Below are 15,041 nucleotides of genomic sequence, written 5' to 3' on the forward strand. Positions count from 1 at the left end.
GTCATAGAACATCAAATCAAGCTGGTGCAGATCTGGAAGCTTCATCCATTACTGGATAGCTTTCATAGTGCTGAAGGTGCTATGCAAGCTCCCAGAAGAGAAAAGTATTCACCTAGCATATCCAGGCCCAAACCCTGGAAGTTCCAAGTGTCTTCTATTTCAACTCTCCCAGTACTTTGCTCTACCAAATGTATTGTGGCTGTTATGACAAATATTGAAGGGACTAGAAAGGGCCAGGTAGATGGACAAGCCAGTAAAGGCACGTGTACCCATCCATAACTAATGACTGGAGTTTCATCCTAGGGAATCACTTAATGGAAGAAAATAACCACAGGTTCTATGATCTCCACACATGGACTATGGCACAGGCATTCCCTGCTTGACTAAATTAAATAAATGTGCTAATATTTTAAAAAAGAATTAAAATTGAGGCACAAAATTTTTTTCTCTCCTAGGCTAAAATCGTAAGACTAACAGTCATTCCTAAGTGGAATGTAGCTTTGGAATGACATGGAAATGTCTATAATTCACATTAGACTTCCGAGTTTCATTCTTAGGAAGGTAGTCCCACCTAATTAAACATAATGCTGTCTCAGTGATCCAGGTGTTCAGATTATCCCTCTGCCCACTTACAGATTTTCACACACAGTAAAGGAGCAGGAAACATTTTTGCCATGCAATACTATAGCAGATAATGCACAACACGCAACCCTTTTACTGTATTCCCAATACTGTTCTTAAATTTTCATTGTCATGATTAATAGCCATATTGTTCATTAAGATTGTGAGAAATCACTCTTCTCAATACCTGACTGTATAAATATTCTTATGGTATACTTTCTAGTACACATGCTTAGTAACTAATATATCCTATGAATCAGGAGCCAAACAACATAGGCATATTTAATGTTGTTTCATGAAGTGTGGGTCACAGGCAGAGCTATCATTCTTTTATTCGTGGTATTTGACTCACTGGCTATCAACCTCACTATTAAAAGGGTGAGGATGTAATGAAGCCTTTCAACCTAAAGCAGATGTGAGTCAAAGATAAGAGTGTATTCTTTCTCATAGATACCAATATTGCATTATATTTCCTCTTATGGGAAAAAGACATGCTTTGGTGGCTTCCTTAGCCTCTCAGCATCAGTCTCACTTTCTTTCCCTTTGCCATTGGCTTTCATCCAAATCCTAGCCCTTTCACCAACATTTGTACAAGTATTTCCTTTGGACTTAGCCATTGTGTTGGTCCTTGTTGATAGTGGTAGCAAGATAAAATATTTCAGGGCTTCCTTTTAGTCCATTACCGACGGTAATAACCCTTGCTCTAATGAGAACAGAGATTGGGTTGTTCTGCCCTCTAGGCAACCAAAGCTTTGTGATATCTTGAGTTAGGCTTGATACTGGAAAGACATAATCCATTCCATTGATCCCTATAGAATGTATGTGTTTGCGTTTCAATATCCCTACTTTCCTTGTTTTTGTAGTAGTATTAGTTTGATTTCTCTTACTGTGACAACCACCATGGCCAAAAGCTACTGGGGGTGTTAATTGTTTCATCTTTCAACTCCTAGATCATAGTCCATTACTGAGGTAACTAAGAGTAAGACCTTAAGGCAGAAACTGAAATGGAAGCCATAGAGGAACATTGCTTACTGGGTTGATCTCAATGCCTTGCTCAGTTCACTTTGTTTTTGTGTACATCCCAGGACCACTTGCCCAGGAATGACACTGCCCACAGTTGGCTGAATCATGTCACATTAATAAAGAAAATTCACCACAGGCTTGTCCACAGGCTAATATGATAGAGGCATTTTCTCAAGTGATGTTGCCTCTTCCCAGATGACGAGAGCTTGTGTTAAGTTCACAAAAACTAACCACTATAGCAATATTGCCAGTGATTGAGACTGTATTGTAGATCGGAACTACTGGGTCTGGCATTATTCCCTCCAGCAGAGTTATCTCTTAATTGTAACTTGGTCCCGCAGGTGTAGCCCATTTCTCAGAGTTAATAGTTGCTCAGATTCCTTTGTTTGCTGCTCCATCCCTGGGTCGGAGGAAGTAAAAATCTGTGGAAGGAGATTGTGGCTCCCCTTTAGCCTTTGCTAATTCAGCTAAGAATTACAGTTTTCATCTGCCCTAATATCAGCATGCAGATCCATTCTAATCCGTTTTGTTAACTTCTTCTATTTGAGTTCTTATTCCAGACACCACTAGAAAATGGAATTTTCATCCATAATGAAACCCAAAGCCTATAAGCTACTACTTATAGCTAATATAAGCTAAGGGTAGCTTGCCAACCAGCATAACCAATTTTTCTTTCTAATTAATGCATTAGTTAGTAATATTTAAGTCAAGAATGGGTTATGACTCTTGTAAACACTCTCACTCCCGACACCAACTCCAATGATAGTGGCAGTTAGAGAGTCAGTTGTTAGGAAAGACTTCAGGAGCCAAATAGCATTGCTTGCAAATCAAAAGTTCTTTTCAGGACCAGCTACCATAGACCAACTACACCAAAATAGGATATGCATCACAGCAACTGGCTGCACCACAGCTTGTTTCAGAGACAGTGATTTTTTTTAACAAAAGCCACACCAAGGCATATTTTGTCTCTAATCAAGATCCACTGATATGAACACAAGCACTTTGGCAAACTAGGAGGGCAAACTGATAACCCATGTATGCTCTTCCTTCAAACTTAGCCCCAAACACCATAGCAATCATGAGTCTTACTGAAACAAGACAAGTGGGCTGTGTTAATGGTACCAGTCAACATAAGGTAAATGATAATCCATTTTTATATATCAACAGGTCACTTATTTCATTGCTGTGACCATTGAACTTTATTGATATTTTAGTAAAGTATCTCAAACCAGCTTCAGGCCCTCTGAGAAAACCATTATACCACAGGTAACTACATAAAAATACACTGAATAATTAAAAGATATGTATTGGTTCTTTTTGAATTTCACATCATCATGTACTCCAATCGTACTTATTGCCCAGTCCCTTTGTATCTGCCCTCCCGACTTGTAACCTCCTCCCCCCAAAGAAAATAAATAAGCGAATAATAATAATAAATCTTGTGGAAGATGTGGTGTGGTGTCACAGTATGTCCCACAGTATGTACCCTTTTGTCCACATACCTTTACTTGTAAGTCATTGCAATGAGTCATTGGTCTGGTTTGAGGCCTCTGGCTTCTGCTACAGTATCAATACTGGATCCTCACTGGGACTGCTTTAGGATATCCTGTTACCCTGTGTCATGGAGATCCTGCACCTTTGCATCTGCAGGACAGGCCCTTTCACATGATCTAGCTAACAGTTCATAGGTGGGGAGGGATATTGGGTTGAGCCAACTCAAAGCCCTGGATCTGGGCTTGAGTTGTAGCTGAGCTGGACAGCTTGCCAGGTCTCCTGTGCCTGCCTAGGCAATTGCTCGCACAATACCTTAGCTGGAAAGAAAGGCATGGGGCCAGCTCTCTCTCTCTCTCTCTCTCTCTCTCTCTCTCTCTCTCTCTCTCTCTCTGGCCCTAGAGAAGCCTAGCTTATCCTCTACCATGCAACCAGGACCAGGCCTTCTGTACTGTCCAGGCAAGGGCAGGGCTGACTCATCACAGTGCCTAAGATGACAGACCAGTCCAGGAGTATCTGTATGACTTTGGGACATCAGCACAGGACAGTGGCCTGGGACATCCACACAGGCTCTGGCAGCAGTAGGACCATGAACCCAGACATGCCTCCCCCAGGCAGCAGCATGGGCCCGAATATTCCCATCCCTCAAGTGGCAGTACAGGCCACACAGATCAGCGTGCCTCCACACAGCAGCATGACCCTCAACATGCCCATATGGTATCCAGTAGCAGCCCAGACCACGGACATCTGACCATTAGTGGTAACTTGAGCAATAGACATCAACATAGACCCCAGATGCAGCAGGACCACTGACCCAGACATGACCCAGTCAAGGCAAGGACATCATGGTGGTTTCAGGTGATTGGTTGTACAGGGTCCTCCTATTCACTTGTTCCTCACCATTGCCAAGTCTCACTTTTCTCCACAGTATACTCTGTTTGTCCCATCTCTCCATCACACATTCACCCATCATAGCAGCACTGCCTGCGGCAGGCTCTGGAGTATCTTTCTTCAAGCTGTTCCCTCCCTGAATATGTTTGTTTATTTCTTTAAGACATTGTTTCATGTAGCCAGGGCTTGGCGCTGACTTCCTATAAACTTGACTAACCTTGAACTCCTGATGCTCTGACCTCACCAGTGCTGGGGTTGCTGGTTTCTGCTACCATGTTAGATGCACTCAGGAAGTTAACTTTGGAAATATATGGTGTTATCTCGGCAATTCTCCTGCTGCCGTGCACTGGGCCAGAAAAGTCAGCAGGTTCATCAGTTCTTGTACTATTACTGATTCTCAACACATAGTCTTCAGACTGTCAGCTTGGGCTTCTGTGGGGACTGTAGGAGTTTTTCCTCTCTCAGCAACTTCTGGTGATTCTCCTTTCTCTCACCAGTTCCTAGTATGGCATTCAGATGCAATTTCCTTTCCTCTAAAGTAAGTAAAGACCTTTCGATGACCACTACTCTCCCTTTCCATGTCATTTAAATGTGTTTTTTAGTTCTAAGCATCTGTTTTTTCTTTTTCTTTTTTTTTTTTCTCCCAGAGCTGGGGACCGAACCCAGGGCCTTGCGCTTCCTAGGTAAGCGCTCTACCACTGAGCTAAATCCCCAGCCCAGTTCTAAGCATCTGTAATTCTATCAAAGACACAGGAAGTAAAACAGCTTTCTGGTTTCTTCTTCGTGACTTCTAAAACAAAGGCCTGCAATTGATAGTTGTATATTTATTTATTTTTAATTCTTACTAATTTTTTCATACAATCTTCTGATCGTATTCTTTTATCTCCTTCAGCTCCTCCTCACACTCTACTTTGTGTTCTTTCTCTTTCTCAAGGAAAGAAAACTGGAAAAACAATAAAAATGAAAATCAAAACAGTCAAGCAAACAATAAAAGAAAGAAAGAAAGACTTAATAAGACAAAAACAAAACAAAAGGCACACAAACAACCTTGGCGTTTGTTTTGTACTAGCCAACTTTCCCTGGGCATGGAGCCTGCTCTGGACTGTGGTCAATATACCCAGTGTCATTCCACTGAACAAAACTGATTTTCCCTTTGACAACTTATTGGTTAGGGGTAGGACTTTGTGTCTACTTTCCTTCATGCTGGGACTTTTGTCAGGTTTGAACCTGTGCAAGTTTTGGACATGCTGCCGTAGTCTCTGTCAGTTTAATCTGTGTGTCCGTACCGTTGTGTGGAAGACAGTGTTTGCTTACAGTCATCTACCAGCTCTATCTCTCACGATCTTTCGACCCCTTCTATATAAAGCCTCGAAGGGAAGGGTTTGATGAAGACATCCCAGTTACGGCTGAATGCTTCAAGGTCTCTTCCCCTCTACATATTTTCTCGGGATGAGGGTTGAATGAGGCACTGATTTATTAGTATAGCAAGATGTCATCAGAAACTGGTTTATTTCTATGGTCCTTTAGCAGAATAATACTAGTAGATTTTCTCTTAGATCCATCCCTATATAAACTAGGGTTGTTGGCCATTTTAGCAGTCATGTATGGTTTGCTATCTTATAGAGTGGGTCTTAAATCTAACAAAATGGTTATTCCCATATAACATTTATGCTACTGCTGTCATGCAGGCTAGTTTGTGTTGTAAGTGGCAAGTCTTGTAATTAGGTGAAATTGTTTACTTTTCTCCTCTGGTAGCATGCAAAGTACCTTCTAGCACAAGAAACATCAGTCAGTAGGGGTGAAGCTTTTAGTTATGTAGCACGTCAATTTCTCCATGTTTGATGACATGAGAAAGTCGTGTCTTCAGAAATAGGGCCTTACCCATCATATTATTGAGATAGTTTGTGAAGTTTGAGGGAAGAGAATCTATGGAACCCCTTTGGCCAATGACAGGATGTAAACCATGGAATTGATATTTCAACCTAGAAGGGATGACTTAGCTCAACCAGATCTGTATGGCAAATAAGACACCGGAAGACGAGTCATTTCTTTCCCCTCTCTACATCCTTTTAGTCCCACAGTCTTTAGGCATGAAGAACACACCACCATGTAGTTCTATTCTTTAATGGCATCAAACTGTAGCTTCTTTTTCCATTAAAGTATTTTTGAGGAGATGCGAAGGTGGTGGTTTAGTGGTTAAAAGCACATAGCATTCTTGCAGAGGACCAGTATCCATATCGGGTAGCTTACAACCACATGTAACTCCAGCTCTAGGGGATCTGGCTCATTGCTTGTTTGGCCATCTGGACTCACATGCTCATACCCACACATGTACCCACACATGTATACATAATTAAAAATAAACCAAATTTTAAAATTCTTTCAAGTAATTTTGAAAGAAAACATTTTAAAATTATTTATTTTATGTATTTGATTGTCTGCATGTATATGTGTATGTATCACATATGTGCCTGGTGTGCTTGAAGATTCAGAAGACGACATTAGATCCCTGGAGTTGTATTCGAGTCCCCATCTATGTGGGTACTAGAAACTGAACCCATGTCCTCTTGACAAGCAGCAAGAGCTCTTATATTCATGTGTGGTTATGCTCACACATACACACACATTTGAGCATGTGTACATGTATTTCATATAATAGTATATATTTATATAATGTAAATTGTTTACTTCAAGAAAAAAAAGAGTTTCACAAAACCTCTGCTAGTTGTTTACTGAGATTTATGGATAAGCTCATCATTTTGTTTAAAGTTTCACCAAAATAACCTCCATGTATTCTTAATAGGTTTGGTTTGAACAGTGAGCACTTGCACGCTCGCCAGAGTGTTTGTGTGTGTGTGTGTGTGTGTGTGTGTGTGTGTGCATTTCAATTGCCCATAATTCATTCCTCACCTCTTTGCTGATCTGTTGCATGTTCTCTGTCTGCTTAAATAGAATGTTTTTAAAAATTCCTCCATGAAAACAAAATTTTCTTTTTCTGCTTACTATGTTTGTGTGGGGAAATGTGTTCTATGGTTTTCTGTGATGCATTGGTCCTGTATTTAACCACATCCAGTTTTAGCAGAGAACATCATACTGTATTTGTCTCCTGTGTCATCTTCTGTTTCTGTTATTTCAGAGCAATTGCCTCACTCCCCTCTGGAGCTATTTATACTCTATAAATTTTCTGTTGTGTGTTTCCTACATGTTCACTTGTGTTGGCATTAGGTCCAATGAAATGAAATTCCTGTAATTTCACTGTTTTCTTACCATCACATGGGTTAATTAGACCCTCCATAAAAAGTGTGTGTAAAAATTCATACTCATACTGTTTTTATATCTTTGGATCAAAAGCAAAATAGTTATAACAAAGTATATAGTAACAAAAAAGAAAATAATAGAAAAAATTCATACCTTCCTTCAATACATAAAGAAATATATTAAGAATATTGGTATATGGTTTTAATAACAAAACTGGCATGCTATATTTCTGAAATTTTCCATTACTTGAATGTGAGCGTTTGTGCTCTCAGAATGTCACACAGACAAAAGCGATGATGAAAATCTTAGTACCATGTCTCTGTTCCTCCCTACTGCCTCCTATGTAGACCCCAATTAGCCTCCCTTTCTGTATAGCCTCCTGCCTGTTTGCATTTTTTTTTTATTCTTCATTATTTGCCCATCTGACTCTCAGGTAGGTCTTGCAGTCTGCCAGCTTCCTACATCCAAGTTTACATAGTCTCCGATTTCATTTTCAAAAAAGCCATATCTTCCATATCTTTCTTTTTAGAATACAGTGGAGCATTGTATAAAGATGTTTGGGCAGTCAATGACAGTGATCCCATAATATAGAGCTTAGTAATGTAGTATACCTCTTAATTTGTGGAGTTATATTCTGTGCTGTTCACTCAATGATTAAATCACTTAAGGACGTTTTTCTAAAACATTGTCGCTGACATTAAGCAGCCTATGGTTATATCTTAAAGTAAAAGAGGCTGTGGTAGGGATAAGTGTGATCGTGAGTTCCACCCTTAGCAAAATAAAATATGGAAGCAAGTAAGGTATATTTTAGGCAAACTGGTCCATGGGATGGGAGGACAGAGTTTTGCTCACAGGAGAAAAATAATGGAAGTTATCTCTTGCTTCTGCCATCGGATCTTCCTGTTTCTAGGGAAACTCCACAGTATTCTGTTTTCCTCTTTTAAGAGAGACAGTATGTGATGGATAAGTATTAACCTTCATATTTTTCATTGATATTGCAATAGAGCTCACCATTAGTAATTAGTAAAATACATTATAGCCCTAAGTTTGCATTTCTTTTATATTGGGAAAACTGTTTACTGGGTGAAATGGCTTGTATGCATTTCATTTGAAGTTATATTTATAATTGCAGCGCTGTTTCTCCTTAGGTATGCGAGAGAGGCACTTAATTATCATTGATTCTTTGTCTGGAAGCACTGACATTTCAGAGCAGAGCTTAGGTGTATCATGTGGTTAGAAAAATACCAGTGTTGCATTTTCAATTTGGCTAATAAATTGGCTTTAGAGAAATGCATCGTTTTGTGACACTTGGGAGTAAAGCTAGTGATTTGCTGATGAAAGTTTACTTTGTTAATTGTTTTCTTTTCGGCACATGACTAAACATTACCTCAGACTGAGGGAATCTCCCTTAGCCTTAAAAGTTCTTCTCAGTGTCAAAAAAAGCACATGGTAAAATGCAATTTGAGGGGGAAGGGAGAAAGAAATGAGCCTTTGGCTTGAAAGCCACCTAGATTATTCAGTTTGCCTAGAGAAAATTGGACTGAAGTTGGTTACTTTTTCTTTGTTGGTATGAAGGCAACAAAGGGATGCTGAGTTGTCTATTTCAAGGAGAAAAATGCTTACTGATTTATAAATGCATACCTAGAAATTGAGTTTACACAACCCCGAAACTTCCAGATGCATCTAACTGATCTCTAACACCAATATGAGAAAGGGCTATCAGCCTCTCTTGTGAAACCCCTACTGCATCACTTTTTTCCTACCCAGGTAGAATGACTATAGACTTAGAAGGCAGCCCCCTTTAAATCTCAAATATTCCCTAATAGGCCAGGGAAGGAAGTCATGTATCTTTGCCTGTGTGTTCATCCACTGCCAGTGAGATCTGAAAACAACTTTTGATTGTGAATACTGGTAAAATGGGATCAACTTAGAAGGTGAGGAATGACAACAGAAGACCTTTAAAAGAAGATGGAATTTGGGTTTGGTGTTTACTAAAGAATAGGAAACAACCAGAGTTCTTTAAGAAAAAGGAGTGAAAAGCTTGATGTTTTGCATCATTCATGTTTGTGTCTGTGTGTGTGTTGTTTTGCTGCAGTGGATCTCTTGAGCCTGTCAGCTGCATGTGACGCCTTGGACCAGCACAACCTCAAGCAAAATGATCAGCCCATGGATATCCTGCAGATAATTAACTGTTTGACTACTATTTATGACCGTCTGGAGCAAGAGCACAACAATTTGGTCAATGTCCCTCTCTGTGTGGATATGTGTCTCAACTGGCTTCTCAATGTTTATGATACGTACGTATGAAGGGGGGACCTAGCTTACACAGTGATGACCGTATTGCCATTGCAGTAGTGTCCTAGAAGCTATGAATATCATCTTCCTGGGGTAAATCATTTATGCATATGACTTGAAATATATCTGATAAGCTAGCAGCAAGAGCTGAAATGCAGCCTTTAATCCCATAGGGAGAGGATCTTTGGGAGTTTGGAGCCAACCTGGTCTACACAATGAGTTTCAGGACAGCCAGAACCACTTAGTGACACTCTATGTCAGAGAACAAAAAAGAGCTGGAATGTAGATTGCTCTCAGGTCACAATCCAAACAGAATCTAGCATAAGTCATCTTTTTTTCCAAATAGAATGAGTTATCCTGTTCCTATGGTTCTCTTTTCACTTGAGTTTTGGAATTCCTCCTTCCATTTCGGAGTGAAGCCTCTCATTGGCAAGAATGACAGTGCTCATGGAAATGCTGGTGTACTTATCATCAGATCAAAATTGTCTTAACAGATAGGTAGGACAGTTATGTAGAAGATTGTGAATGGACGAGTCACACAAAATGAAAAGAAGCTCAAAAACAGCAAACTCAGCTCCTGAAGCTAAGGAAAGATTGTTGTTGTTGTTTTGTATTTTACTATGGCTTTACAGAGCTGCTCTTTGGCACCTCCATTCATCACCCTCTCTTAGTTAGAGAACAGTCATTTATTTCTTTTGGATTGCACGCAGGACATAGCTCCAGTTCTCATTTTTGTCTTGTGTTTAATGGATACAATTGAGGAAGGAAGCAGAAGGAATTGGTCATGATTTTTCACTGATTTCCTCTTAGGCCTCAGAATTATTACACGCCTCATTTCACATATCAGCAAGTACATACTCCCATTTGGAAATCTAGGATGGTTTTCTTAAAGGAATTGCACATCAAATACTTTGCCTTCTGCTTCTGTTGTATGCATCTATCTTTTCCTTTGATTATATACAAACACAGTGTTTTCTTTGTTCTTTTGGTAAGATATTAATTTTTTTAAGTTTCAGAACCGTCAGACTATTAAATGTATACACACTTAGTCTACTTGGTTCTTGAACATATCAGATTTTAATTGTGTATTACATTCACATTTGTTTTTTTAAGAATTTATTTTATTTATATGAGTATGCTATTGCTGTCTTCAGACACACTAGAAAAGGGTGTCAGGTCCCATTACAGATGGTTGTGAGACACCATGTGGTTGCTGAGAATTGAACTCAGGACCTCTAGAAGAACAGTCAGTGCTCTTAACCTCTGAGCCATCTCTCCAGCCCTTCACATTTGTTTTAATAAGGGTTTATATTCAGGTTTCCCTCATATTTTTGGCATTATTTTCTTTGCAGATGAGATGTGAATAGATTCTGAATATTTGAGGATAACTTTAACTCCTTAAAGACTTTAATTGTTACATAAAGTTTGCCTGTTAAATGTTGATTTGCTTTTTCCCTCATAGCAAAAAAGATAAATTTTTGCAGTGACAGGAATTTTAGTACAGCATTTGGGTCGAGGATTTTTTTTAACCAAGAGACCTAATAAGTTTTACTGATTGCCAATTTAGCCCATTGACGAACAAACATACCAAAATCTGACATTCAATTACTTTCCAAAATAATATAATGAGTTTAAAAGTTGTCAAAAACCATTTTTTAAATAAAATGGAACCCTGTTTGTTCATTCAATTTTTCTTTTTTTTATACCATAGTTAAATTTTCATGCTAATAACCTTTTGTGTGGAATACTTTATTCTATTTTCTACTGTAAAAAAGCATGACTGTATTAGAATGTTGATCTAGGAGTAGGTTATTTGATATGAATATCATATAGAACATACATTTGAATGCTTTCTGGTACAGTATACCATGCGTTCATTGGATATAAATATTCATATTTTACATTTTGTGCCTTGTGATCCGAAGTGATGACTCATCTTCTTAGTAAACAGTGATCTGATGGAATTCTGGGAGAGCCAAACAGAGAAGAACAGTTAGTTACTAGAAATTGTTTTCAGCTTCAATAAGCAAAATTGACAGTTGGCTTTAGTAATGAGAACTGCTGATACACAGTGATAATTCTTCCTCAGACTCAAAGTGGCTCTTTGTAGATGTGTAGAAAGGTATTTTATCCCTATTTTGTGTAGAGCTACTCTGGCAATTCAAGAGAGGGCTTTTAAGAGTTGAAAATTGGGTAAATATTCATTAACTTGGTTCATCAAACTTTTTCATTTTATTCTAGGTCATGAGACAAATAATGAATTCAGACAAGTTCTTAACAATCTTAATCAAACAATGGCCTATAGAGTTCCTGTATCTAGGGCCCTTTTGCCCCTTAACTAGGAATTTCTACACTCTATTGGTATGCCAGTAATTGTTTTCTGGTTTGCTTCTTCATAATAGGGGACGAACAGGGAGGATCCGTGTCCTGTCTTTTAAAACTGGCATCATTTCTCTGTGTAAAGCACACTTGGAAGACAAGTACAGATGTAAGTCATGTGTATTAACTCCGCATTCTTTATTGATGTTGCCTAATTACCTTGGTTCTAGATGGGAAATGATATTCCTTTCTTATTTGACAGCAGGTTTCTTGCATAAGATGTAGAGCTGCTTTTAAAGGGTCATAAAATTTGGGTTGTGCTGTTCCCTGTCAGACATTAAATTGAAGGTATTTAAATAGAGAATGAGGATTAGCTTCTCCAGTCTGAGTATTATTTTATGTTACATTGACTGTGTCTGAATAAAACACATGTTCCAAGGGGATAAAGTCTGATTTCCTAACCCCTTTGTGTAAGTCAGGAAAAGAAATGTGAAGGTTTAATCCGTGCATTTCCCCTGCCTTTGGATTCTCATTTAAAGAAGACTGTCCAGCATTCGTGTTCAAACCATATTGTTTATTTTATAATCATCTTACTGCAAGTCGTACTGACATCCAATTCTGTGACGTGACTAACATTTTACTATTTGATGGATGGCTAGCCTGCTATTTCTTAAAAGGTATTAAATAGCACCCTCTAGAATTTTCTTTTGATTAGATATTGGGATCTTCTGCGTAAAAAGTGTGAATCTAAAATAAAAAGCAAATTTGAAAGGACTGAGAGCTGGGATGACCAAGTCACCCTCTGTGTTTACCTTACTGTAGAGGACTGTTTATGTTTTTCTCCTTGTAATGCTCATAAGAAATATTTGCAGGAGGAATCAAGTGAATCTAGCCTATCCTGGCTTCCTCCTAAGAACTAGTCATACATAGATGAAGCAGTTTGCTCGGTGTAAAATCGTCAGGAGACCGAAAATCATGGCAAAGCTACCTGTGCCATAGTGCTCATTTTTGTGGAGTAAAACATCACGTACACAAACCACTGTAGCAGTGACTTTCGTTCCCACGGAAATTTTCCTTTCCTAAGAACTAAACAAAAGAAAGTAAAACCAGCACCGCACAAACACAAACTGGGTTTTTTTTTTTAAGCCTTTAAAATTATTGCAGATTAAACAATATTTCTGGGTGCTTTCCTCTTTTAAATATTATATTATATATTTTAAATATATTATTCTAATTGGGCTTGTTGCCTTTTAAAAACATGGGTAGGGGTGGGTCTCCCTGTGTTCCGGTCTCCACTTGATATTTACAAGATCTAGGCCATCCTTGACTACCTAGTAAAACCCTTCAAGAAAACAAATACAGAAACAGTAAGGCTGACATAAAAAAAATCAATGAGAGTATAACATGATATGAACTAATTACATAGTTCATAGGCACAGCATCCTATATGAACATATATGTCAATCTCAGTAAAGCTTAATAGGCTTAGGACTATGTAAAGAAGACTTGATCTTGTTGCATCTTTTAATATACTTAAATGCTTTTGGCTAATTATATGGCTCTTGGTTCTAAAGTTCAGTGGTAGGATTCATATTGTATATACATAATATATATTAACATAATATATGAAACACAGTCCAGAGCATTGTGTTTTGCTTTGAACAATTCAGTTGTGAGAATGTATTTGGGGAGCTGACGAGCTGGCTCAGTGGGTAAAGATACTTGCTGCCAAGCCTGTTAACCTAAGATACCTTCCCAGAATATATATGGTAGGGGTGAAAACCACTTCCTGTAAGTTGTCCCTTGACCTTCACATGCTCTAAATGCATGCATACATAATATATCATATATCAATAAAAATGTGACTTAACAGTACATGTAGAATGGGCAATGGTGCCATAGATAAAGGCTATGTAGTATCTTGCTACTACAGCTGATGATCTAAGTTTGGTCCTCAAGACCCACAAGGTGGAAAGGAAAGAGTTGACTCCTGTAAGTCTTCCTTTGGCTTGCACACATGGGCCATGATAATATGTGACTCCCATTCTGCCTATAAATAAATGACATTTAAAAGATATACATATAAACTCACCTTCTTTGCAGGGCTATAGTGTATTTAAACTTTCAGACATCATATGTAGGTAGTGATAATTAACCTAATTTGTAGAAATATGTTCTTATTAGCCTAAATTAGCCTTCATCCCTTTCAGCCTAACATAGAGAAAGCCTTGAGTTCGGTTCCAAGAACTACATAAAGCCACACACCTATACTTAGCACTCAGGAGGTGGAATCAGGAGAATAAGAAGTTCAAGGCTATCTTCAACTATATAGCAAGTTTAAGGCCTGGCTGCACTATATTAGACCACACACCCACCCCAAAAAATGAGAAAAGTAAGACAAAAAGAAAGACAGTGAGCCTCTTTTGTGCACATATTGGTTATTCCTGTGAAATAGTACTCACATTGAACTGGACATTGGGGTTCTGTTTACGTCCATCCACTTATGCTTTGATTTCTATCATTCTCTTCTTTCTTTTATAGACCTTTTCAAGCAAGTGGCAAGTTCAACCGGCTTTTGTGACCAGCGTAGACTGGGTCTTCTTCTGCATGATTCTATTCAAATCCCAAGACAGTTGGGTGAAGTTGCCTCCTTTGGGGGCAGTAACATTGAGCCGAGTGTCAGGAGCTGTTTCCAGTTTGTAAGTAACTCACCTTTTTGTTTTTCTGTGTGTATGACAGGGCAAATGTTCTACCGCCAGTCCACTCCCTGCCCCACCCCCATTCTACATATACATACACACATTCAGCCCTCTCTACAAGCCTTCAGTAAGAGCTAAGGTTTGGACATTTTCCTAGTGTCTATTTGCTCAATACACCTCCACTCTTGTTCATTCTGCCTTTTCCTGCTCCATCGATTCTTTCTGTCCTTTATTTTCTGCTTCTTCTCCTCTTCCTCATCCTCCTCCTTCTCCATGCCTAAGCACTTTGCTGTGATATCCATATAGACTGGTTTCTATGTTTGGTAAAGTAGGTAGCATCAATACGTAGTGCTATAATGAACATATTCATGTGATTGTTGCTTTTCTTAAAAGTCTCTCTCTCTCTCTCTCTCTCTCTCTCTCTCTCTCTCTGTGTGTGTGTGT

The 15,041-nt window shown here is 38.7% G+C and overlaps 1 protein-coding gene across 20 annotated transcripts in view; it reads left to right on the plus strand.

Moving 5' to 3' along the window:
* The window catches only part of Dmd (dystrophin), a 2,367,748-nt gene that overhangs the window by 2,255,163 nt on the left and 97,544 nt on the right, over positions 1-15,041 (plus strand). For all 20 annotated transcript variants that reach the window (XM_063279795.1, XM_063279798.1, XM_063279800.1 and 17 more), the window contains 3 exons: positions 9,380-9,581; positions 11,982-12,067; positions 14,440-14,597. In XM_063279795.1, the coding sequence (XP_063135865.1) occupies positions 9,380-9,581; positions 11,982-12,067; positions 14,440-14,597 (446 nt within the window). The remainder of the gene's footprint in view (positions 1-9,379; positions 9,582-11,981; positions 12,068-14,439; positions 14,598-15,041) is intronic.

This window comes from Rattus norvegicus, chromosome X, assembly GCF_036323735.1.
Source record: "Rattus norvegicus strain BN/NHsdMcwi chromosome X, GRCr8, whole genome shotgun sequence".
NCBI classification, from domain to species: domain Eukaryota; kingdom Metazoa; phylum Chordata; class Mammalia; order Rodentia; family Muridae; genus Rattus; species Rattus norvegicus.